This window comes from Natator depressus, chromosome 1, assembly GCF_965152275.1.
Source record: "Natator depressus isolate rNatDep1 chromosome 1, rNatDep2.hap1, whole genome shotgun sequence".
NCBI lineage: Eukaryota > Metazoa > Chordata > Testudines > Cheloniidae > Natator > Natator depressus.
In genome coordinates, this window is record NC_134234.1 from 45,703,686 (window position 1) to 45,728,081 (window position 24,396).

General features: G+C 42.3%; 1 protein-coding gene across 4 annotated transcripts in view; it reads left to right on the forward strand.

Moving 5' to 3' along the window:
- PAN3 (poly(A) specific ribonuclease subunit PAN3) overlaps window positions 1-24,396 on the forward strand; it is a 118,220-nt gene that overhangs the window by 63,363 nt on the left and 30,461 nt on the right. For all 4 annotated transcript variants that reach the window (XM_074958924.1, XM_074958933.1, XM_074958949.1 and 1 more), the window contains 2 exons: window positions 6,429-6,579; window positions 23,398-23,645. In XM_074958924.1, coding sequence (XP_074815025.1) covers window positions 6,429-6,579; window positions 23,398-23,645 — 399 coding nt within the window. The remainder of the gene's footprint in view (window positions 1-6,428; window positions 6,580-23,397; window positions 23,646-24,396) is intronic.

Below are 24,396 nucleotides of genomic sequence, written 5' to 3' on the forward strand. Positions count from 1 at the left end.
TTCAGAGTGGAATCATTCTTATTTCAGTATAGTGTGTTAAACTAATCCACATAAAACTGTAGTGATGCACTTGTTGTCTTTCTGACTATTTAAAGCAATCCCATCCCCTTTTGGGCTGAAAACTCTTGACTTGGGCTTATCATTGACTCAGACTTAATCAAAAGTTTCTTAAAATTTAATTTGGTGTTTTGAGTTGCCAGAGTTTGACAAGGATGTTTTTTCAGGTATAAGAACCTTCTTGGGTACTTACTTAGAGCATTAATAACTGATTTCTTAATCTTTCATTCAAAATTAGCATATACCTGGTAGTTGGCATTGAGTACATTTTGTGAAGTTTGGAAAAGAACACTGAAATGAATAGCAAGTATAGACAAGTAACAGTGATATGTCACTTTCTTGACCATTTTGAATGTGCACAGTGTACATACTGTGCCTGTCTATTTTAAACATGTGGTCATATATCTAAAAGCCAGAAAATGAAATAAAATTTCATTGATTTCAAGTGATTACAAATTAAAGATGCACATGTAACAAGGAACTCGGATGCAGAAAAATCACATTAATATAATGTGGCACTATAGCTGAGAGCTTACACATTCAGGAAATTTGTCTGTTCCTAAAAGCTTTTGTCAACTTGTGTGTAACATAGCAGTTAAGCAAGCTCTGGGAACTAAACGTCCGATTTCCTGATCATGATGTTATATTAAATTATTAGAAAATATTGCTTGTTTGTGACTGCGTAGAACGTTTTACTGTTATAAACCATTATAATCAGAATTTTAACCTACTTGTTTTTCTGATCAATGGGTATGGAGCCAAGTGGGTTAGAAGTTGGAAGCGTGTTTAAATCCTCAAATCTCTTCTTTGACCAGCATAGAAGAGGCAGGTGAGTGAGTGACTAAAAAGGCCAATAGGATATTGCTATTCATCAAGCGATATAATGTCAAATCAAGGGTATTTTTTTGCAGTTTCATTATAAAGTACTATTTAGATCATATATGGAGAATAGCATCCAGATGCAGCCACCTACTTTGGATAAACTGAAGTATTCATAGAGTGACAAAAGTGGGAACATTCGGAGTAGAATTTCATTTTAAAATGTTTGAACCTACTGGTTGCTGTTATACAGACCAGAACTCGGGTACCTACATTTGTGTAATATATTTAGGAATTTACAGTGATATGATTTTATAGACAGTAGAATGGGCTTCCATTTGAGCTGAGGGAGTTAAGTATTAATCACTTGTGGGTTTTTGGAAGTTGCCCACTTTTTAGGAGGCAGTAGGGAATTTTTGCTGATCAGAGTTTCTTGGATGCATTTTTGGTTTTGACTGCATTTTGTTTTTGTTCATTGAAGGACAGGTGTTTTAATTTCACAAAATGTTTTGACATGGTAGAATTTTCATCACAGTATTGTAGACATGAAGGGTTCATGATCTGCTTGTAACTGTAAACTATTTTTCTATGGACTTTGTCATTCTTTGAGATGATGCAATTTAATTTGATTCTACAAGCTTTTCACCTGTTTTCAGACACTGTTTGAATGATGTTGCTTGATGAATTTACAGTAGTAGTATTTGTATTTGAAAACTGTTTTTCCCCTCAGTTCATCCTCTTTCTCTTCACTTTCTGCAGTCTCTTCATCTAACTGACCACATGCATGTTTGCCTGATCTTACTTCAGGCTGTTAAAGACCATATTTCATTCTACAGTTATTCCTCTACCTAAAATGTTCAGGTGTCTGTCTAGAACTTTCCCTTTGCGTTTAAATGCATTTAAAATTGCCAGTTATAATTAACTTTCATTTTATTTTCCTGTCTTGGTTTAGATTTTATTGATTTTTTTTTTCCTTACCCAGACTTTACAACTCCTTTAGCATCGTAGATGAACAACTTTGTACCCTTATGAGTCCAGATATTTTAATTCCCCTGTCTGCACTTTTGGTTGTGACTAAAATAGGACAATTCTCTATTGACTGTGCTTCAGATTTAATATTCACACATATGCACAAATTGACTCCTACCTAAAACAGATTATTTTTTGGTAAGGATTTATCTTGGTCATAGGGCTGGAATGTAGGAATGCAACAGAGCTCCATTCCAAATCCATTGCTGGCTGTTGGACTATTTTTTGTGATTTTAAATTTTTGAGTATTATCTATCTTGTTGCAATGTCCAGATTTAGCCTTCCTTTCTAGTAGTTTCAAATATTATATTCCACAGTGTGGCTGAAGTGTCTAACTGGAGACTCATTTCTTTTAATTTATTTGTAATACCAGAAGCATTTAAAACAATGTTTTCAATAATTTTCTTCAGCGTCCATCTTTGTTGTCATGTCTTCCGTCTAATGTGTGTGAAATGAAGAAATGAATTTCTTTGGGACTTGGTTTTTTCACTTTTGTGGAAAAGTGTACAACTTAGTAACTTAACTAATCTAAATTATAAAACTCGTAATCTTTTATTTCAACTACCTAAAAAAGTATGGTCCGTACCTCATTTAATTGCTGTGAGGGTGTGGGTTTTTTAGTTTTGTTTTTTGTCAACCATTACCTTGTCAACAGCCTGCTGCCCATTCAAAGTTCTGCTGCTAACTTATTCTTTCTGATTTTTCACTCTTTTTACCTCTTTTATTCAGGCGATTGTAGCAGTTCCCTTTGAATTTGAGAATGTATACTTAAATTTGCCAACTAACACTTAATGATCTTCAGGTTATACACCTCTACTTGTAGAATTTTGTTCATTTTTATTTTTATTTCCTACTCTTAACTTCACATGTTTTCTGTCCACTTAAGTTTATTTTAGATGGATATCCTGTAGTGTACTTTATGCCCATCTAGAACCAGTTTATTTTTCTTCTCCTATGAAAAACATACTTTTTTAAAATGCAAGTTCAAAACCAATAATTTTAATTGTTTTACAGACAAAGTGTTCAAATGCCTTGCTTACTTTAGGGTGTTCAGCTGTTGCCTGTTGTAGGGGACAATCTTGGTTCGAGCGATCATGAGCTAATTCAGTTCACACTGAATGAAAGGATTAACAAAAATAAATCTGCAACTAGGGTTTTTGATTTCAAAAGGGCTGATTTTCAAAAAAAGGAAATTAGTTAGGGAAGTGGATTGGACTGAAGAATTTATGGATCTAAAGGCAGAGGAAGCCTGGGATTACTTGAAATCAAAGCTGCAGAAGCTATCGGAAGCCTGCATCCCAAGAAAGGGGAAAAAATTCATAGGCAGGAGTTGTAGACCACGCTGGATGAGCAAGCATCTCAGAGAGGTGATTAAGAAAAAGCAGAAAGCATACAGGGAGTGGAAGATGAGAGGGGTCAGCAAGGAAAGCTACCTTATTGAGGTCAGAACATGTAGGGATAAAGTGAGACAGGCTTAAAGTCAAGTAGAGTTGGACCTTGCAAAAGGAATTAAAACCAATAGTAGAAGGTTCTATAGCCCTATAAATAAGAAAAAAACAAAGAAAGAAGTGGGACCGCTGAACACTGAGGATGGAGTGGAGGTCAAGGATAATCTAGGCATGGCCCAATATCTAAACAAATACTTTGCCTCAGTCTTTAATAAGGCTAAAGAGGATCTTGGGGATAATGGTAGCATGACAAATGGGAATGAGGATATGGAGGTAGATATTACCATATCTGAGGTAGAAGTGAAACTCGAACAGCTTAATGGGACTAAATCGGGGGGCCCAGATAATCTTCATCCAAGAATATTAAAGGAATTGGCACATGAAATTGCAAGCCCATTAGCAAGAATTTTTAATGAATCTGTAAACTCAGGGGTTGTACCGTATGATTGGAGAATTGCTAACATAGTTCCTATTTTTAAGAAAAAAAAGTGATCCGGGTAATTATAGGCCTGTTAGTTTGACATCTGTAGTATGCAAGGTCGTGGAAAAAATTTTGAAGGAGAAAGTAGTTAAGGACATTGAGGTAAATGGGACAGAATGCAACATGGTTTTACAAAAGGTAGATCATGCCAAGCCAACCTGATCTCCTTCTTTGAGAAAGCAGCAGATTTTTTAGACAAAGGAAACGCAGTGGATCTAATTTACCTAGATTTCAGTAAGGCATTTGGTACCATGCCACATAAGGAATTATTAGTTAAATTGGAAAAGATGGTGATCAATATGAAAATTGAAAGGTGGATAAGGAATTGGTTATTAGGGAGACTACAGCGGGTCCTACTAAAAGGTGAACTGTCAGGCTGGAGGGAGGTTACCAGTGGAGTTCCTCAGGGATCAGTTTTGGGACCAATCTTATTTAATCTTTTTATTACTGACCTCAGCACAAGAAGTGGGAGTGTGCTAATAAAGTTTGCTGATGATACAAAGCTGGGAGGTATTGCCAATTTAGAGAAGGACCGGGAAATCATACAGGAAGATTTGGATGACCTTGTAAACTGGAGTAATTGTAATAGGATGAAATTTAATAGTGAGAAGTGTAAGGTTATGCATTTAGGGATTAATAACAAGAATTTTAGTTATAAGCTGGGGACGCATCAATTAGAAGTAACGGAGGAGAAGGACCTCGGAGTATTGGTTGATCATAGGATGACTATGAGCCACCAATGTGATATGGCCGTGAAAAAAAGCTAATGCAGTCTTGGGATGCATCAGGCGAGGTATTTCCAGAAGAGATAAGGAGGTTTTAGTACCGTTATACAAGGCACTGGTGAGACCTCACCTGGAATAGTGTGTGCAGTTCTGGTCTCCTATGTTTAAGAAGGATGAATTCAAACTGGAACAGGTACAGAGAAGGGCTACTAGGATGATCCATGGAATGGAAAACCTGTCTTATGAAAGGAGACTCAAGGAGCTTGGCTTGTTTAGCCTAACTAAAAGAAGGTTGAGGGGAGATATGATTGCTCTCTATAAATATATCAGAGGGATAAATACCGGAGAGGGAGAGGATTTATTTAAGCTCAGTACCAATGTGGACATAAGAACAAATGGGTATAAACTGGTCATTGGGAAGTTTAGACTTGTAATTAGACGAAGGTTTCTAACCATCAGAGGAGTGAAGTTTTGGAATAGCCTTCCAAGGGAAGCAGTGGGGGCAAAAGACCTATCTGGCTTTAAGATTAAACTCGATAAGTTTATGGAGGAGATGGTATGATGGGATAACGTGATTTTTGGTAATTAATTGATCTTTAACTATTCATGGTAAATAGGCCCAATGGCCTGTGATGGGATGGGATCTGAGTTACTACAGAAAATTCTTTCCTGGGTATCTGGCTGGTGAATCTTGCCCATATGCTCAGGGTTTAGCTGATCGCCATATTTGGGGTCGGGAAGGAATTTTCCGCCAGGGCAGATTGGAAGAGGCCCTGGAGGTTTTTCGCCTTCCTCTGTAGCATGGGGCAGAGGTCACTTGCTGGAGGATTCTCTGCTCCTTGAAGTCTTTAAACCACGATTTGAGGACTTCAATAGCTCAGACATAGGTGAGAAGTTTTTCGCAGGAGTGGGTGGGTGAGATTCTGTGGCCTGCGTTGTGCAGGAGGTCGGACTAGATGATCATAATGGTCCCTTCTGACCTTAGTATCTATGAATCTATATTGTCTATGGTGTAGCAACTAGCAGTTTGTTAAAGGTGCTTTGTAAATGGAGTAAATAACTTAGGCTATGTCTACACTGGAGACCTTACAGCTGTTGCTGTAAGATCTCTTGTGTAGCTGCTCTGTGCCAACGGGAGAGATCTTTCCTGTCAACGTAATTAAACCACACCCGAGAGGTGGTAGCTATGTTGGCGGGAAAAGCTCTCCCGCTGGCATAGTGCTGTGCACGCTACCACTTATGTCAGCAAAACTTATGGCCCTCAGCAGTGTGGTTTTTTACACCCTTGAGTGATATAAGTTTTGCCAACATAAGTGGTAGTGTAGACAAGGCCTAAATCAGAAGGGAGCTATACTTCCCAAAAAAAAGAAACATGCAAACCTGTTTGAAACAGAGAAAGAAATGACCTTTCTTTAGTAGAAGTGGTTTTTACAACTTAAATTTGAAACTCTTCCTCAGTTCTGAGGTACTTTCAGCAGTCTAGTTCCCTAGAATACTTCAGTGTAGTGCCAATCTGTGCAGCGATGTTAGGGCTTTCCCATTACCAAGTCTCAGTTCTCAAAAGGTCCATAATACTAAAATATAAAATTTTTGAGAAATCTTTTGCAAAGGTGTTCTATAAATTCATAACTCAGATGTTCATAAGGCTAGCACAATAATGCTACTTAAATTGTAAGGTAGAAGGTAACTTTAAAATCTGTTTATGCAATGTAGTTTTCTATATCTATTCAGACAAGCTGTATGCAAATCTTTAAAATGTCCCCTACCCTCTGATATACTTGCTTAGAAAGTTTTTTGAGCTTAATTGGCATTGTCTATATTTTCACACTTGAAATAAACATTAACTTACTGTATTTGATTTTTAAACAGACACCAAATCCTACTGCAAGTGAGTTTATTCCAAAAGGTGGATCAACTTCCAGGCTGAATAATGTGTCTCAGTCAAGTATGTCTGCCTTCTCTCAAGCCTTGTTCTCTCACCCTTCCATGGGAAGTCCTGCTACTGCTGGCCTAGCTCCAGGTAAGTTGGGAATAATGATTTGTAGTATACCTATCTATATTTAATCTACATGTCAAATTTAACCCCATTTAAAACTAGGAGTAAAGTTTTCAGTGTATAGTATATTCCTGGTTTAGCTCTTAATTTAAAATCCTTAGTGCCAATAATAGTACAATATCTTGAAATAACTTTCCTACTGATTTATTACTACAGTACACCCTCTCTATAATGCCCTTCATAATAACAAACCTTCAGATATTATGAACCTGGTCCCTGGATCCCACCTTGAGCCCCACCGCTGTGACAGGGCTGGAGGAGTTATTGCTTCCCCTTCTCCCCCCCCCCCCCACTGTGAGTCTCTTTTGTTATAGCTTGGGTGTACTGTATACAATAAATGCTTTTTATTTATTTCTAGGATAGGTATTGTGGATGTAATAATACATTGACACTTAAGCCTTGTCTACACTAAAGGGAAAAGTAAATCCGACTCCCCTTACTCTTCTTGATATGGTGGAGTATAGGAGTCAATGGGAGAGCAATCGGCAGTCGATTTAGCAGGTCTTCACTAGACCCGCTAAATTGACAGCCGATGCATCGATCACCGCAAAGTCGATCCTCTGGTAAGTGTAGACAAGCCCTAAGATTAAAGCTAAAGATTTAAGAAAATTCTTACTTTCTTTAGTGTTAGAAAATAAGATTTAAAATCACTTGGCTTTTTAAAAATTAATTCCACTAATACCATTTGTCCTATTGTGTAATCTCAGTTTGCAACCCATAGTTAGGGTTCTGTTTCCAATTATTTTCAGTTTTAAAAACTCCTATAAAAATGTGTTCCATGCAAATCGTGGAATTCAAAGGTGTTCTGGAAATAAAAAGTTAGAAAATTTCAAGCAATTTGCACATTAGTTTTCCAAAGTTTGATAAAGCAAAGATATATTTTACTAGTTTCTAATTCTTGATAAAAAGCACATATGGGAATACTTGGACAATTTGAATATATACAAATCAGCAAGTCTGGATAACATACATCCCAGGTCTTTAAGGGAATTTGCTAATGTACATACTTGAACCCCTGACCATTGCTTTTGACCAGTCATAGAGAACTAGGGAGGTACGAGAGCAGAGGTGGACAAACTATGGCCTGGGGACCACATCCAGCCCTCCAGACATTTTAATCCGGCCCTTGAGCTCCCGCCAGGAAGTGGGGTCTGGGGCTTGCTCCCCTCTGGCACTCCAGCCAGGGAGTGGGATCAAGGTCTTGCCCCACTCCGCACGGCTCCTGGAAGCAGTGGCATGTCCTCCCTCCAGTCCCTATGCATAGGGGCAGCCAGGGAGCTCCGCATGCTGACCCCACCCCAGACACCGCCCCCGTAGCTCCCATTGGCCCGGTGAACCGCAGCCAGTGGGAGCTGCAGGGACGGCGCCTGCTCACAGGGCAGCGCGCAGAGCTGCCTGGCTGTGCCTCCATGTAGGAGCCAGAGGAGGACATGCCACTGTTTCTGGGAGCTGCTGGAGGTAAGCATCACCCAGAGTCCCTCTCCCATGCCCCTGTCCCAGCCCTGATTCCCCCTCCCGCCCTCTGAACCCCTCAGTCCCAGCCCGGAGCACCCTCCTGCACCCCCAACTCTTCATCCCCAGAGCCCGCACCCCCAGCTGGAGCCCTCCTGCACCCCAACACCCAATTTTGTGAGCATTCATGGCCCGCCATACAATTTCCATAACCAGATGTGGCGCTCTGGCCAAAAAGTTTGCCCACCCCTGTACTAGAGGAATCAAAAAGAGCAATTGTTGTACATAATGCATAGTACATCTTGATAGTGATGATAGTACATCTTGACAGTTGCTGTCTGGCAAAACTAACTTCAGTCCTTAGTAAAATAATGGAAGAACTGTCTGTAACTATTTAGAAGAGAACAGAAAAATAAACACTAAATAGCATAGCTTTGCAAAGAACAAATCATGTTGAGAAAATTGTTGATATTTTTGATCAAATTAACATAAGTGACGGATGACATAATGCAATAATTATATGTGAACTTTAGTAAGGTATAAAGTGCCATGCAATCTGACTGGAAAACTGTCTTTTTGGTACGCATATGAACATTGTCATCTGGATTGAAAATTACCTGAAAGATTTAGGCCTTGTCTGCACTAGGAAATCAGGTCGAATTTATAGAAGTTGGTTTTGTAGAAAGCGTTTTTATACAGTCGATTGTGTGTCCCCACGCAAATGCTCTAAGTGTATGTAGTTGGCGGAGTGCATCCAAAGTACTGAGGCAGCCGTCAACTTCCGGAGCCTTGCACCGTGGGTAGCTATCCCATAGTTCCCGCAGTCTCCACCGCCCATTTGAATTCTGGGTAGAAGTCCCAATGCCTGATGGGGCTAAAACATTGTCACAGGTGGTTCTGGGTACATATCGTCAGGCCCCCCCTTCCCTCCCTCCGTGAAAGCAATGGCAGACAATCGTTTTGCACCTTTTTTCCTGGGTTACCTGTGCAGATGCCATACCATGGCAAGCATGGAGCCCGCTCAGCTAACCGTCACCATATGTCTCCTGGGTGCTGGCAGGCGCGGTACTGCACTGCTACACAGCAGCAGCTTATTGCCTTTTGGCAGCAGACAGTGCAGTATGACTGGTAGCCGTCGTCGACGTATTCCTGGGTGCTCTTCTACCGACCTCAATGAGGTCAGGGGTGCCTGGGCAAACATGGGAGTGACTCAGCCAGGTCATTACCCTTTTAAGTTTCATCTCATGGCAATTCAGTCCTACCGGCAGTCCTACTGCACCGTCTTTTAATGAGCAGCCAGGAGATGTTGATGGCCAGCAGTCATACTGCACTGTCTTCCGCTGAGCACCCAGGAGATGAAGGCTAGCGGATGTACTGCACAGTCTGCTGCCAGCAAGATGCATAAAGGTAGATGAAGTGGATCAAAACAAGAAATAGACCAGATTTGTTTTGTATTCATTTTCTCCTCCCTCCCTCCGTGAAATCAACGGCCTGCTAAACCCAGTTTTGAGTTCTGTCCTTGAGGGGACCATTCTGTTTCTCGCAAAGCCACCCCCTTTGTTGATTTTAATTCTCTGTAAGCCAACCCTGTAAGCCATGTTGTCAGTCGCCCCTCCCTCTGTCAGAGCAACGGCAAACAATCGTTTTGCGTCCTTTTCCCTGGATTGCCAGAGCAGGAGCAAACGCCATAGCACAGCAAGCATGGAGCCCATTCAGCTCACCGCACCAGTTATGACCATTGTAAACACCTCACGCATTATCGTGCAGTTTATGCAGAATCAGCACCTGAAAAACCAGGCAAGGAGGCGACAGAAGGACGGTGATGAGGACATGAACACACTTTTGTCTAAAACCGCGTTCCCCCTGCAGTTTGGAGATCATGATGTTAATGGGGCAGGCTCATGCCTTGGAATGCCGATTCTGGGCCTGGGAAACAAGCACAGAGTGGTGGGACCGCATAGTGTTGCAGGTCTGGGATGATTCCCATTGGCTCCGAAACTTTCGCATGCGTAAGGGCACTTTCATGGACCTTTGTGACTTGCTTTCCCCTGCCCTGAAGCTCAAGAATACCAAGATGAGAGCAGCCCTCACAGTTCACAAGCAAGTGGCAATAGCCCTGTGGAAGCTTGCAATGCCAGACAGCTACCAGTCAGTCGGGAATCAATTTGGAGTGGGCAAATCTACTATGGGGGTTGCTGTGATGCAAGTAGCCAACGCAGTCATTGAGCTGCTTCTGTCAAAGGTAGTGACTCTGGGAAATGTGCATGTCATACTAGATGGCTTTGCTGCAATGGGATTCCCTAACTGTGGTGGGGCTATAGACGGAACGCATATCCCTATCTTGGGACCGGACCACCAGGGTAGCCAGTACATAAACTGCAAGGGGTACTTTTCAATGGTGCTGCAAGCACTGTTGGATCACAAGGGACATTTCACCAAAATCAGCGTGGGGTGGCCGGGAAAGGTTCATGACGCTCGCATCTTCAGGAACTCTGGTCTGTTTAAATGGCTGCAGGAAGGGATTTACTTCCCAGACCAGAAAATTTAACTGTTGGGGAAGTTGAAATGCCTATAGTTATCCTTGGGGACCCAGCCTACCCCTTAATGCCCTGGCTCATGAAGCTGTACACAGGCATCCTGGACAGTAATAAGGAGCTGTTCAACTATAGTCTGAGCAAGTGCAGAATGGTGGTAGTGTGTGCATTTGGATGTTTAAAGGGTCGCTGGCGCAGTTTACTGACTCGCTCAGACCTCAGCGAAACCAATATTCCCATTGTTATTGCTGCTTGCTGTGTGCTCCACAATCTCTGTGAGAGTAGGGGGGAGACTTTTATGACAGGGTGGGAGGTTGATGCAAATCGCCTGGCTGCTGAATACGCGCATCCAGATACCAGGGCAGTTAGAAGAGCACAGCAGGAAGCGCTGCACATCAGAGAAGCTTTGAAAACCAGTTTCATGATTGGCCAGGGTACTGTGTGACACTTCTGTTTGTTTCTCCTTGATGAAAACCTGCCCCCTTGGTTGCCTCTAAATTCCCTGTAAGCCACCTGCCCTCCCCCTTCGATCACAGCTTGCTTGCAAAGGAAATAAAGTCACTATCATTTAAAAAACATGTATTCTTTATCAATTGATTATAAAAATAGGGAGATAACTCACAAGGTAGCCCGGGTGGGGTGTGGGAGGAGGGAAGGAAAAAGCTACTTGTTGAATGACAGCCTTCTGTTGCTTGGGCTGTCCACTGGGGTGGAGTGGTCGGGTGCCCGGAGTGCCCCCCCCCTGCATTCTTGGGCATCTGGGTGAGGAGGCTATGGAACTTGGGGAGGAGAGAGGGCGGTTAAGCAGGGGCTGCAGCGGCAGTCTGTGATCCTCCTGCCGTTCATGAACCTCCACCAGACGCCAGAGCATGTCCGTTTGATTCCACAGTAGCCCCAGTGTTGCCTCATGCCTCCTCTGATCTTCCTGCCGCCACCTCTCCTCACGTTCATCGGCCACTGTCCTGTACTCTGCTATTGTGTCCCTCCACACAGCTCCGTCAGTGCCAGACGACTGCATGAGCTCAGAGAACATTTCATCGCGTGTGCTTTTTTTTCGCCGCCTTATCTGAGATAGCCTTTGGGACGGAGGAGGGCGGCTTGAAACATTTGCAGCTGCTGGAGGAAAAAAAGGGAGTGAAGTATTTAAAAAGATACATTTTACAGAACAATGGCTATACTCTTTCACGGTGAACAACACTGTTCACATTACATAGCACGTGTGATTTTTGGTACAAGGTCACATTTTGCATCTTATATTGAGTGCCTGCGGCTTTGGTGTTAGAGATCACGCAAGCAGGGCTGGGCGATAGAATTCGGCTTGCAGGCGGCCATGGTAAGCCATAGTCTTTTGGCTTCTGCAACCTTCATGACAGCAGCACCCTCCTTTCCCATACCAAGCAAAGCCCATTGAGTTGGCCATTTAGTGCTGCGGTTTTCCTGTTAACGTGCAGCAGCAGAAACCAAACTAACCCATTCCCCCCATCCAGTTCTCTGGGATGATCGCTTTTCCCCTCCCCCCACCGCCTGGCTGGTATCAGGCATGGCGGAGAGTACCCCATCATCGGTCTCCCATCATCGGAGTCCACGGGCAGGGGTGGGGTAGTGGTGGCGCCCCCCCCCCCCCCCCCGAATTGCATGCAGCTCAGCATAGAAGCAGCATGTCTGGGGCTCTGTCCCGGAGCGTCCGTTTGATTCTTTGGTTTTCTGGTATGCTTGTCTGAGCTCCTTAAGTTTCATGCGGCACTGTGTTGCGTCTCTGATGTAGCCTCTGTCTCTCATGGCCTCTGAGATTTTTTGAAATATTTTGGCATTTCGTCTTTTGGTGCGTAGTTTTGATAGCACGATTCCTCTCCCCATCCAGCAATCAGATCCAGTACCTCCTGTTCGGTCCATGCTGGAGCTCTTTTTCGATTCTGGGACTGCATGGTCACCTGTGCTGATGAGCTTGCCTGGCCAAACAGGAAATGAGATTCAAAAGTTCCCGGGGCTTTTCCTGTACACCCGGCCAGTGCATCCGAGTTCAGAGTGCTGTCCAGAGCAGTCACAATGGTGCACTGTGGGATAGCTCCCGGAGGCCAATACCTTCAAATTGCGTCCACACTAACCCTAATTCGAAACGGCGATGTCAATTTCAGCACTAATCCCCTTGTTGGGGAGGAGTACAGAAATCGGTTTTAAGAGCCCTTTATGTTGAAAAAATGGCTTCGTTGTGTGGACGGGTGCAGGGTTAATTCGGATTTAATGCTGCTAAATCCGACATAAACTTGTAGTGTAGACCAGCAAAATACAATAAATGATCATCTGCTTTGGGAACTGTCCAGTGGGGTGCTATAGGATCCTTCATGGTCCTCCTTTAACATCTCTTTTAGTAATATTTGAAGGGGGAAGCACCAGCATTGAGGGCAGAGAAATTAGAAATATGGGTAGAACATGAAATCGGATTATGCCTAAATCTGGGAAAGAGATTCCGTAATAAATACTTAGCAGATACCAGTGCTGAAAAAGATCTAGTCCAAGGTTTTAAAATATGAACCTAACATTAGACGTCTAGCCTCCTTATTGAGATTTCTAAGTGGCATGATGCTTCAAAAGTGCTTATCTGTCAACAACTCCTATTGTCCATTCAAGGGGAGGTGCTTGGTGCTCCTCACCTCTGAAAATTTGGTCACTTTTGTAAGCGCCTGAATAAGAGTATAGAAGCTTGACTTTAGGTTCCTATTTTTGAAAATCTTGGTCTTAGGTCATACTGGACAGCAAGTTACAGAAAATGAACTCTGTTGTGAAATTGATAAAATAAGCAGTGATTTCTGAGTAGCACACTTAGAAACAAGTTACAAACTAAGTTGCTAATGGTCTCTTTATGCCCTGTTGGGGCTTCATTTAAAATGTTGCAAACTGTTCCTTGGCATGTCAATATAAGAAATATGCTCACAAATTGGAGGGAACTCAGACAAAAGCAACAAAAGTTAAATATGTATGGGCTGGCTTTTTTAAATCAGGGAATGTTTGTTTTTTAATGTATAGCTTAGCTGAAAAGCAACTAAGTGGTATATGTGTTGTCTGGGGGAAGAGAATATAACTTTCAAAAGGTATGTGAAGGATTTAAATGTTGAAGAGTAATAAGAATTCATTAGGATCATTCAGTGAGGTGGTATTAGGAGCAAGAGTGTTCCAGGTGGGATGAGGAAATGAACTAGCAGTGATTGCTGTTAAACTTTGAAAGAGAAGTCTCCATTGTTTGAATCGCTGAACACTAAAGTGGATAAAGCATTCTATAGGGAACAGTCCTGCATTTGCTCATCCCTTGAGGATGGAAAAAGACAACCAAATAGATTTTTCTCTTTTTTTAAAATTTTTGATTCTGAGATTTCCCTTGCTTTAAGAAATGTAAAACAAAAACCTATTTTATATATGGCATTTGACAGAATTTGTTCCCAAAATGGTATAAATGTCCCTTGAAATCTGCATTTATTTACTCAGTCTTTATCAACACTGGATGAAGAAAACCTCTGCAACTGATTTTTAAGCAAAACCATTGAGAATGTAGTGACAGCCAAAATCAAAAAGGTCACATTTGTCAATTCCTGGCTGCTTCACAACTTCTGTACTGGTGTGCGCCATGGAGACAAGACTAATGGAGCTTCAAGGTTACCTACTCATGACAATGGATGCAGGCTACATCTTAGCACCTACGCTACTTGATCTCTACAGCTTTCAACATAGGCGGTGGTGAGCTGGAGCTGGTTCGCACCAGTTCACTAGAACCGGTTGTTAAATTTAGAAGCCCTTTTAGAACCGGTTGTCCCGTGAGGATATCTGGTTCTAAAAGGGCTTCTAAATTTAACAACCGGCCAAAAGTGGCACCTTTAGGCTCTGACTCCGTGGGTGTTCCGTGGGTGCTCCAGCCCCGGGGAAAATTTGGTGGGGCAGAGCACCCACCGGCAGTGCCCCGCCCTGCCCTGTCCTCGGCCTCAGCTCACCTCTGCTCCTCCACCTCCCCTGAACGCGCCGCCCTGCTCTGCCCTCCCCCCTCACCCCCCGGCTTCCCTCGAATCAGCTGTTGGCACGGGAAGCCTGGGAGGGCTGAGAAGCAAGCGGTGGCTTCGCGCTCAGGCCCAGGGAGGGGGAGCGGAGGTGAGCTGGGGTGGCGGGGCATGAGGAGGGCAGCCCGTGGGGGGGGGGGTGCAGGGGAACCACTCCTCACGGGGCAGGAGTCCTGGGGGGCAGGGGTGGGCCATGACCCCCTCGCGGGGTGAGGAGGGAACCAGTTAAGATTTTGACAGCTCATCACTGAACATAGGTGCTGAAATGTAGTGCCACAAAATGCTGTTGACCTGCATTGTAGGACCTGCATTGTTGACCTGTAGTGCCACAAAATGCATGTAGCTGGAGAAAACTGCTGAACTGCAATGGTTCCAGTTATTCCTCCCCAGTGGGACCTAGAAAATGATGATGAGCAGCTGCTGTTCTTCATAAACTCTCCCCTGCAGAGTTCCACAAGTAAATATCCTGGACCAGCCTTCTTTTCAGTGTCTACATGAGGCCACTTAGAGTTGGTAATATGACACAGACCCCGTTGCCTCCAGTATATTCATGACATTCGGCTGTATAGCTCATTTCCGGAGGCAACCAATGCCATCACAAAGATGTCAGAGATCAGTAGCTGGGTGAAGAACAGCTGGTTCAAACTCATTCTGGACAAGACCAAAATGATGCTGGTCAGAAAGGGGAAGTGCTTTGAAGAATTAGCCAGGATGTTATCCTCCCCTTCATTGAAGGCTTTTTTCAAATCATCAAAGTGGTGCAACGTCTCATAGCCCTGTTCTGACTCTTCACTAAGCCTAGATGAACCACGTAGCATCAGTTGTGAAAATCTTCTTTCACTTCTAGCTTGCTTAAAATAATGTTGCTCAGACAAGAATCTGGCCAGTGATTGATGCATTTGTCATCTCCAGTCTAAATTTGTGCAACTTCCTCTTTCTGGGGCTGAAGGTGAAAACAATGTAGAGGCTTCCAGCTCATGCAGAATGTAGCAGCCTGCCTTTCAATGAGCCAGGCCTCTGCAAATACCTCACCCCGTGCTCCAGTTCCTCCACTGTTTTCCAATCTGGTTTTGTTGACAGTTCAAGACCCGTGATCTTCATAGCCATCAAATGGGTAAGAACCAGGACCTTGAACTGACAACAGAACCATGTTCAGTGCTAGTAGGGGGAACACAAAGGTGATGTGCTCGCAGTGGCCTGTTCTGTTGAAACTGTCTCTCCATCCTTGACCTACCAAGACAACTGAGCACCTCTGAGGGAATGAAATGTACAGAGCCCAAGATTAAGGGTATGTTTATACTGCACTCAGGCATTGGTACAGGCTTGCCTCCTGAGTACAACCGTGCCTAGGACCCTGGGTACATAACTCATGCAGCTAGTCCATGCTGCCATCCATGGTGCAGCAGCTATACTTCTGTTTGGTCTATCTGGATCAGAGGTAGGCAACTATGGCCCACAGGCCACATCCGGCCTGCGGGACCATCCTGCCCAGCCCCTGAGCTCCTGGCCCGGGACGTTAGCCCCCAGCCCCTCCTCCGCTGTTCCCCCTCCTCCCGCAGCCTCAGCTCACTGCTCCGCTGGCACAATGCTCTGGGTGGCAGAGCAGCAAGCTCCTTGGGCAGCGCAGCTGCAGAGCCCGGCCTGACCCGGTGCTCTGTGCTGCGCGGCTGCCTGTCCTGGTGCAGCTGCGAAGCCAGCCACAGGTGCTCCAGGCAGCACGGTAAGGAGGCAGGGAGCAAGGGGTTCGTGGGGTGGTGGTCAGGGGGCGGGGGTGTGGATAGGGGGCGGGACGGTCAAGGGGCGGGGGTGTGGATAGGGGGCGGGATGGTCAGGGGGCAGGGAGCAGGGTGATTGAATGGGGGCAGTCAGGAAGGAGGAGGGGGTTGGATGGGCAGCAGGGGGCCATCAGGGGACAGGGAGGGGTGGATGGGGCAGGAGTCCCCAGGGGGCCATCAGGGGACAGGGGGGCTGTCAGGGAGCGAGGAGCGGGGAGTTGGATAGGGAGTGGGGGGCTGGGCCATGCCTCGCTGTTCGGGGAGGCACAGCCTCCCCTAACCGGCCCTCCATACAATTTCAGAAACCCAATGTGGCCCTCAGGCCAAAAAGTTTGCCTGCCCCGATCTAGATAAAAGCTAGCTTGGGTATGTCCACATAAGTTGCAGTGTGGGACAGCAGGAGAAAGTGTTCTCTGTTGAAGGGGTTTGACTGTGGGCTGAGCTCTGAAAGGAGGTCAGATTAATCTCTCTTGACCACCTGTAAGGTATGGTGCAACACCCTACAGTTTGAGAGCTTTCCGACCATACCAGAAGGGTACAGGTGAGGTGTGAAGAAAAGAAAGAATAAAATTATTTATATCCCAAGCAAAACCATCTCATAGCAGGAAAGGAAGAAGGGCAGAAGACTGTAAATGCGCTAGGTTCCTAGTGCATGCAGATCTAATTACCTTGCACGCATTTAGCTACTGTGGTAATGGGCACTGTGGGAAAACTCTCTAAGATAAAAAGAAATGTCTGCTGCAACAGCTTTAAATACAGAAAAAACCTTTTGCAAATTATTTTATTTTAAAACTTCTATAACATTCAGTAATTTAGAATACCTGTGAAGCTTTTAACAATTTTATATTTATACAGTGTTTTTGTTTGATCTCTGGAAAAAGAAGGTGAATGCCTCAATTGCTGGACACATCACTAATGTTTTTCTTTAACTTTAGGCTGTGGTTATGGTGAGTGCCAGTGTAAATTTGTGGACGAGAGGAAAAAAATTGGTGGAAAATCTTTTTGTGGTGCTTTAAAACAATTGCACCACTTTCTAAAAGATCACGTGTTGTAGACTAGCTAAACTGCATCTGCATTATTAAGTAGTACTAATTAAAGGCTGGATTGTACAAGCATTGACTGACAAACTTCCATTGACTTCAGGGAGTTTTAGCGCCAGGTCTCAAATGAAGAATACATTAAAACCAACATTTTTTTGTCCCAGTGTATCCATATGAATCCTCAAAGTCAAAAGGCACTTTGCTTTTAATGAAAATATTTAAATACGAACAATAGAGCTTTAAAGCACTCATCCCATGAATTATGTGAGCCTGGAGTGAATTGTAATACAAAAGGAAGATAAAATCAATATTTCATTGCCTGCTTTTTTTTTTTACTGTTGTGGTAGAAAATTAGTCTTTTTATTTAAAAAAAAAAAAAAAAAAAAAGTAGCTTTGTGACAAGAATATGAATGAAGAAAATGGCTCTTAATTTGAACTGCTGTAACTTGGATAGCAATTCTTTGAAACTTGTACAACTACTACTATGAGATTCAATTAAGCAAGCCAGTAAAGGCACGCTTTTCATGGCCCTAGCATGCAAAGTTAACATTGTGCTCCACTGTCTTTTAATAAAAAGAAAAGGAGGACTTGTGGCACCTTAGAGACTAACAAATTTATTTGAGCATAAGCTTTCGTGAGCTACAGCTCACTTCAGCGGATGCATTCAGTGGTGCCACAAGTACTCCTTTTCTTTTTGCGAATACAAACTAACACGACTGCTACTCTGAAACCTGTCTTTTAATACTAAGCAGTTGTGGGTGTAGGAGTTAATACTTGCAGAATTCCAGCTTTTTAATCAAGTACTTTGTATAAAAGTCAATGTTAAATTTTATGGTTACAATATTTAAATATTGTCGTAGCCTTTTTTAGATTACTGTCAACAATTCAGCAATTTGTGAATATGCTTTAAGTGTGCTGGCTTTTCTTTGTTCAGTCCTGTCACTTCCCTTTTCTTCATTTACCACAAAACTTGGAAAATGTAAAACAATGTAAGAAGTGAAAGTTTGACAGTAACAGGCACTTTTTGATTTCATGTGTGAATATTAACTCCTACCTCATCAAGTGATATATAGCTCCTACTTCCCCTCCAGTTCACAAATCCATAAGGAACCTGTGTGGGTACTGTACTTATAAATACCAGGAAAGAGATTTAGCAGCTGAAAATAAGGGGGAGTGGTAGTAGCATGTGAGCAGTCAGCTCTTTTGCAGACTTCCAGTGGTCCACTGATCAGTTTGCAAATAGTTACATTAGTCAATACATTCTGAAATCTGTCTCTCTCACCAAGAAGTATAGGTTAGCAAAGCATACATGGATCATATTTCAAATGTGACTGATAATGAAGCCAGATAAGCTCTTTCTCACTTATGGTTTACTTCACCAGGAGACCTGACTGATGCATTTGAGTATAGTGTGCGAGAGGATGAGAGGCTGATGATGGGCAGAGATGAAAATTGGAAGCTCTCTCCCCAGCTTTCTCCATTATCAGATAAGATCTGTTTCTCCCACTGAGGATGGAAAAAAACAGCTTGACAGCAGCTTCTTCAAAGCTTGTATCTTGGTGCTCCTACCAGTTAATCACTCACAGGGCTCAGACCTTTAAACTCTCCAATAGAGGAGATGGAAATGGCTTTACTATTTTCTTACTATGGTTGGTGGCAGGTTTGTGTAAAGATCAAGGGTAGAATATGGCATTTATGAAACCTTTAGAGATTGTGCACCCCCCTAATCACATGGATGAGCACTTACCCTGTAAATAGGTGTGATGAAGCCAGTGGTTCTAGTTATGGGAACGGAGGCTCCACAGTCTGTCTTGTTGCTTATTCAGTGCCTCTATTGTTGTTGTCAGTGTCAGTCAATGGGAAGATATGCTAACTGATTTCTATAATTCATTGTTTTTTCCTCTATCCCCTTTTCTGTTTCTTTTCTTACCTCCACATTTCCTTTCTTGCAGCACCTCCTGGTGTCTGCTGCTTTTTCCAGCAAGCTTTATTTCTACCCTCTTTTCCATTTCACTAGTTGTTGACATTAGTGTCTTAATTTAGAAATAAACAAACAAAGAACACCTCAGTTAAGTTAGTGATGGCCAGGGGAGTTCACACTCTTGAGTCCTAGGTTCAGACAGTCTGCAAACTCACATTGGCAGCACTGCATCAGTTGCATTGCTTACATTGGGAAAATTTTCTTTGCTACCCTGAAGGCTGGAAACATTTTTTTTTATAAATGAAAGTTTAAATGATGTAAAATTTGAATTTGCAATGCAAGCCTTAAATCCATCAAACGTGCTGGATATTTGACACTCCTAGCCTACTGGAATCATCCACAGAACCAAAAGCAAGTTGCAAGTCTCTTGCAACAAACAGGTCTGCTGTTCCAGCAGGATAAAAAGAAACTCTGATTTAAAAAAAAAAAAAAAAAAAACCCTTCCTATCTCCAGTCGTTTCACTCAACATGTGCATTGGCAAAATAGACTACCATTACGTTAAGGAGGCTTGATACGATAGTTTCCGTGTTTCCAGGCTGGATAGTCTGACCTCCAATTTATTCCTTCAAGCTGTCAGAAGTTCTTCAAAAGATACCCAAACTCCTGAAACCTAAATGCAGGGATGAACTTCATGCGCATTTGAAATTTTGACTAGTAAGCATAATACAGTATACAAAATTGTATAATGATATTACTCCCTTTCTCTTGTTTCCCTTCCCTCCTCTCCTTTGCTTTGCTAAACAAACATAACTTTCTAAACATTAGATGTATTTATTTGACTACTGCAAATGGAAATATATCTTGTTAACATTTAAAAATGGATAAAACTATACCTATAACCATAGCTGGGTGGTACATGGCTTTATTGGCCCCAGGAGAATGGTTTTGAGAAACTTGCAACAGATGTTCATAGCATACTTTAAACACAGACCCTAGACTATATTTGTACCCAAACCAGCAAGGTATACAGTACGATATAACTTTTTTCCTGTTTACAGATATTCTATATTAAACTTCACCACATAAAGCAGTCTTAGACATTATTTCATTAAGTGGTGGCTGCTGCTTTTTCCAATCTATAATTTAATTCAATTAGTTCTTTTTCAGTAAACTCTTTGAAGCAATTACTTTGGTATAGTTTTGGATCACTCAGTAATAAATGCTTTTAATTAATACATAATGGTCAAACATTTTATGGCATAAAATAACTGAAATAGGATAGAAGAGACACACTCAAATCTTTCCCTGGTTTAAAGAATTGTGTAGTGGAATTCATAAAATTCATTTTTATTTTGTAGGCCATTATTTTATTGGCTTTCCTTCCATATTTGACTTGGTATATTGTTTCCTATTAAATCATTATCTCCTCTCCACATTAAAGTGGGAGAAAATACAGAACCTTCATATCTGCTCTCTTGTTAAAATTAGTTTTTAATATAATATGCAGTAATTGTTTAACCACTAGAGCGATTGAATAGTGGTTAAACAATTACTGCATATTATATTAAAAGACTAATTTTAACAAGAGAGCAGATATGAAGGTTCTGTATTTTCTGTATATATAAAGGATGCAAAGACAATGAACTGGTAGACTTTACCTCAGCAGTGGAGGAAAAATGCATAAGAAAATGTATTAAAGATAAATATGTTTTGGAATTTGGGAAAGTTGCAAGATTGTTTCAGGGTTTTTGTGAAAGATAAGAGAAATGTCAATCTTTCTGAGGAAATCTTCCAATTTTGTTGACAGAAAGAAATAGACCTAACTTATTATGCATGTCTTTTGAGCTACCTAAAAATTCTTTGCTAGAACCAAAGCTAGAGTGCAAATTTAGCAAATAACTTTAATAGTACCATCAGAATATACTTGTTTCAGATGAAATTTTAGCCATTTTCAAAACCAAGAAAGTTTACATTATTCCACAGCGTAACATCTCTTTTAATTTTTTTTATCAGAAAGTCACCAAAAGTTACATTTATATCCATTAACATATTTGGTAGGTGTACAGAATTGAGATGTTGGCTGCATTTTACATGGTAGAATCTATATTCACTTTTGTAGCTAGTCATATTGATTGGTAAATATAGGTGGTACTATGGTACAGTTTTGCAGAGAGGATATTTAAGTCTGGAAAGGCTAACTTTAGACATATTAGAAAATGTTAGTTGTTTCCGATGGGGAAAACTGTGTGCCTAAAGTGAGAAATATTAAAAGGAACACTATAATACCAGCCTGTCTTGTATCTAACCTGCTCACCCAGATGTGTATGTTCTATCTGTAACCCAGGGGGTTTTCTTACAAATGAGGTAGTTGGGGCCAATAGAATAAACTTCTGAAATTATTTTTGTAGGCTGACGCTCACTCCTATACTGTCTGAAAATGCTATACTATCTGAAAATGTCAAACTAATCTTGGATGAATTTTTTTAGATTCCTAATGAATTTAAGGATATTTGGGAACAGGGAATATTCATATCTTATCTCTGTCTGCAATATTCTTGAATGAGAAGTTGCTCAATAACTAAAGTATGAATGTAACGTAGGGTGCCCCTGTCTATTCCAGTTGCAGCACTAAAGTGCTCATCAGCCCTGAGATTCTAAAGTTGTCTATAGGACTTGGACCCTAGGGTGCAGTTGAGGGCTTCGGCTGTGGGTGCAGGCTATGGGGTGGGGCCGGGGATGAGGGGTTTCAGTTGAAGGAGGGGGGCTCTGGGCTGGAACCGAGTGGGGCGGAGTGTAGGAGGGGGTGCGGGCTCCAGCTGGGGGTGTGGGCTCTGGGGTGGGGCCAGGGAGGAGGGCTTTGTGGTGTGGGAGGTGACTCCGGGCTGGGGCAGGGGGTTGGGGTATGGGAGGAGGTGCAGGGTCCTGGTGGCCGATTAGTGCAGCTCTCAGGAAGCGACCACCAGGTCTCTGCAGCCCCTAGGTGCATGGATGGACAGGTAGGCTCCGCGCATCATGCCTGCAGGTGCCACCCCCACAGGGAGCCTGCCTTAGCCCCAGGCCCCTGCTGCGCCGCCAACTGGAGCCACCAGGATCCCTTTTCAACCAGGAATTCTGGTCAAAAACCAGATGCCTGGCAAGTTTGGCAACCCTGTTGGATATCCAGTTACCATGGATTTTAATGCGTATTGGACATTCAGGTCCCTTGGCAGCTTTGAAAATGTCAGCCCAAATCTATACTAGTTCTCCTCAATCTGGAAAGAGTTACCATATCGATATTTATTAGATTAATTTTCCAATCAACAAGAGATCACTTTTTATTTGGTCACCTTAGGAAAAGGAATAACTTTTCTTTAGGGAATTATTCGTCATAGTATGTAGTTCATAAGCAGTCTGTGAATTATCAGAAATATAAATTTCTTAGTACTGCTTTAAATTGAAAAACTTTCCTGCTTGTTTACTTGACTACCTTGTGTAAAAATTAGTGTTAATATATATTGACACATTTTCATTCCCTATATTATCTGCACACAACTAAACCAGTTCTGCCCCTACAAGCATGCCAATAACTTGGTTATTTCTTTGTCTTTGCAAGTCTCCTCTGCTCTCAGTCCCATCTCCCTCTTGACATATTGTATTCCATGTGCCATCTTAATTCCTCCTCCTACATCTAGACCACATGTTCTCCAGTCCCCCAGCACAACTGTCCTGGTCTCCTTTTAAAAGAAGCAAAGATTCTGGCTGTTTTGTGTCTGTCCTCTTCCTGGGAAAAATGTGTCTTCTCCAGCTGTACTGCTACTTTTGTCCCCTTAATGCTTCATAAAGAAATAGTGGTGCTTATGCCTTTCTGCTCCCTGCCTTCCTGCAGAGGGAACTTGCAGCTTCCTGGCCCTTCTCACCTATCAAAATTTCATTTCACCCTGAGCAAGTCGATGAGGTAGATTTTGTTTCAAGCTTTGAGTTAGTCTTTACATTTCCACAAAGCAAAAATTTGTTGAAAATTTTCTTGTCTTCTTAAGGAATGTCACTGTCTGCAGGATCTTCTCCTCTTCACTCCCCTAAAATTACTCCTCACACATCTCCTGCTCCTAGAAGAAGAAGTCATACTCCAAACCCAGCAAATTATATGGTGCCTACTAGTGCCTCTACTCCTGTTACTAATGCTGTCTCCCAGCCTCCATCTACTGGCCAGGTGATTCAGAAGGAAACTGTGGGTGGAACAACGTATTTCTACACTGATACAACTCCAGCCCCTCTCACAGGAATGGTATGTTTGTTTTGATACCCTCATAACATTTTTGACCATATCTTAGCTTTTTCATAAAATGAAGATGTTTGAGAGATGTTTAATCTTGCTACTAATTTGTATTCTATTGCAACTTGGCACAGAAGCTGTTACCTGGACACTTTCTCTTGCCAAATCTTAATTTTGAGTGGTATTATTCAAGTGATATGAGAGCGCTATGGGGCAGTATTTTCCTTTGCTGTTTCTGACTGTTCTATTTCTGCACTTCTGTGCTGAATCTGTTACGTTCTGCACCACCCCCCAAAAAAGGGCGTATTGGGACTCATCAAAAATTGAAACTAGGAGTAGGTTACTGAGTTGAGTTATCATGCAGATGCTAAAATGCTGTGATGATGGGGGAGAGGGTAGTCACATAAGACCCTAAATAGTTGCATAATGTGGGTAATATTCAAAGGCAAACTGGAACTTACAATTTTGTGCAGAATTCTAGTAAATGGTTGACTAGAGACGAAGTGTTCCGATGACAACTCAGAATTATGCTTCTTTGTTTTACTGAGTCTGGTCTGTTATATGTACACAAGACTTCTTGATGAAATTTCCATTAATTTAAAAGTTGTAACTAAGCAGAGGAATTGTAAGGAAAGACAGTAGGAAAAATTCATGGATAATTAAAAGGGTACTGTCAACTCAAAAATCACATTGTCTGAATAGCTTAATAGTGTTAAATTTACAAGTAACACCTAAGATTATTATAACTGAAAGAGATATGAGA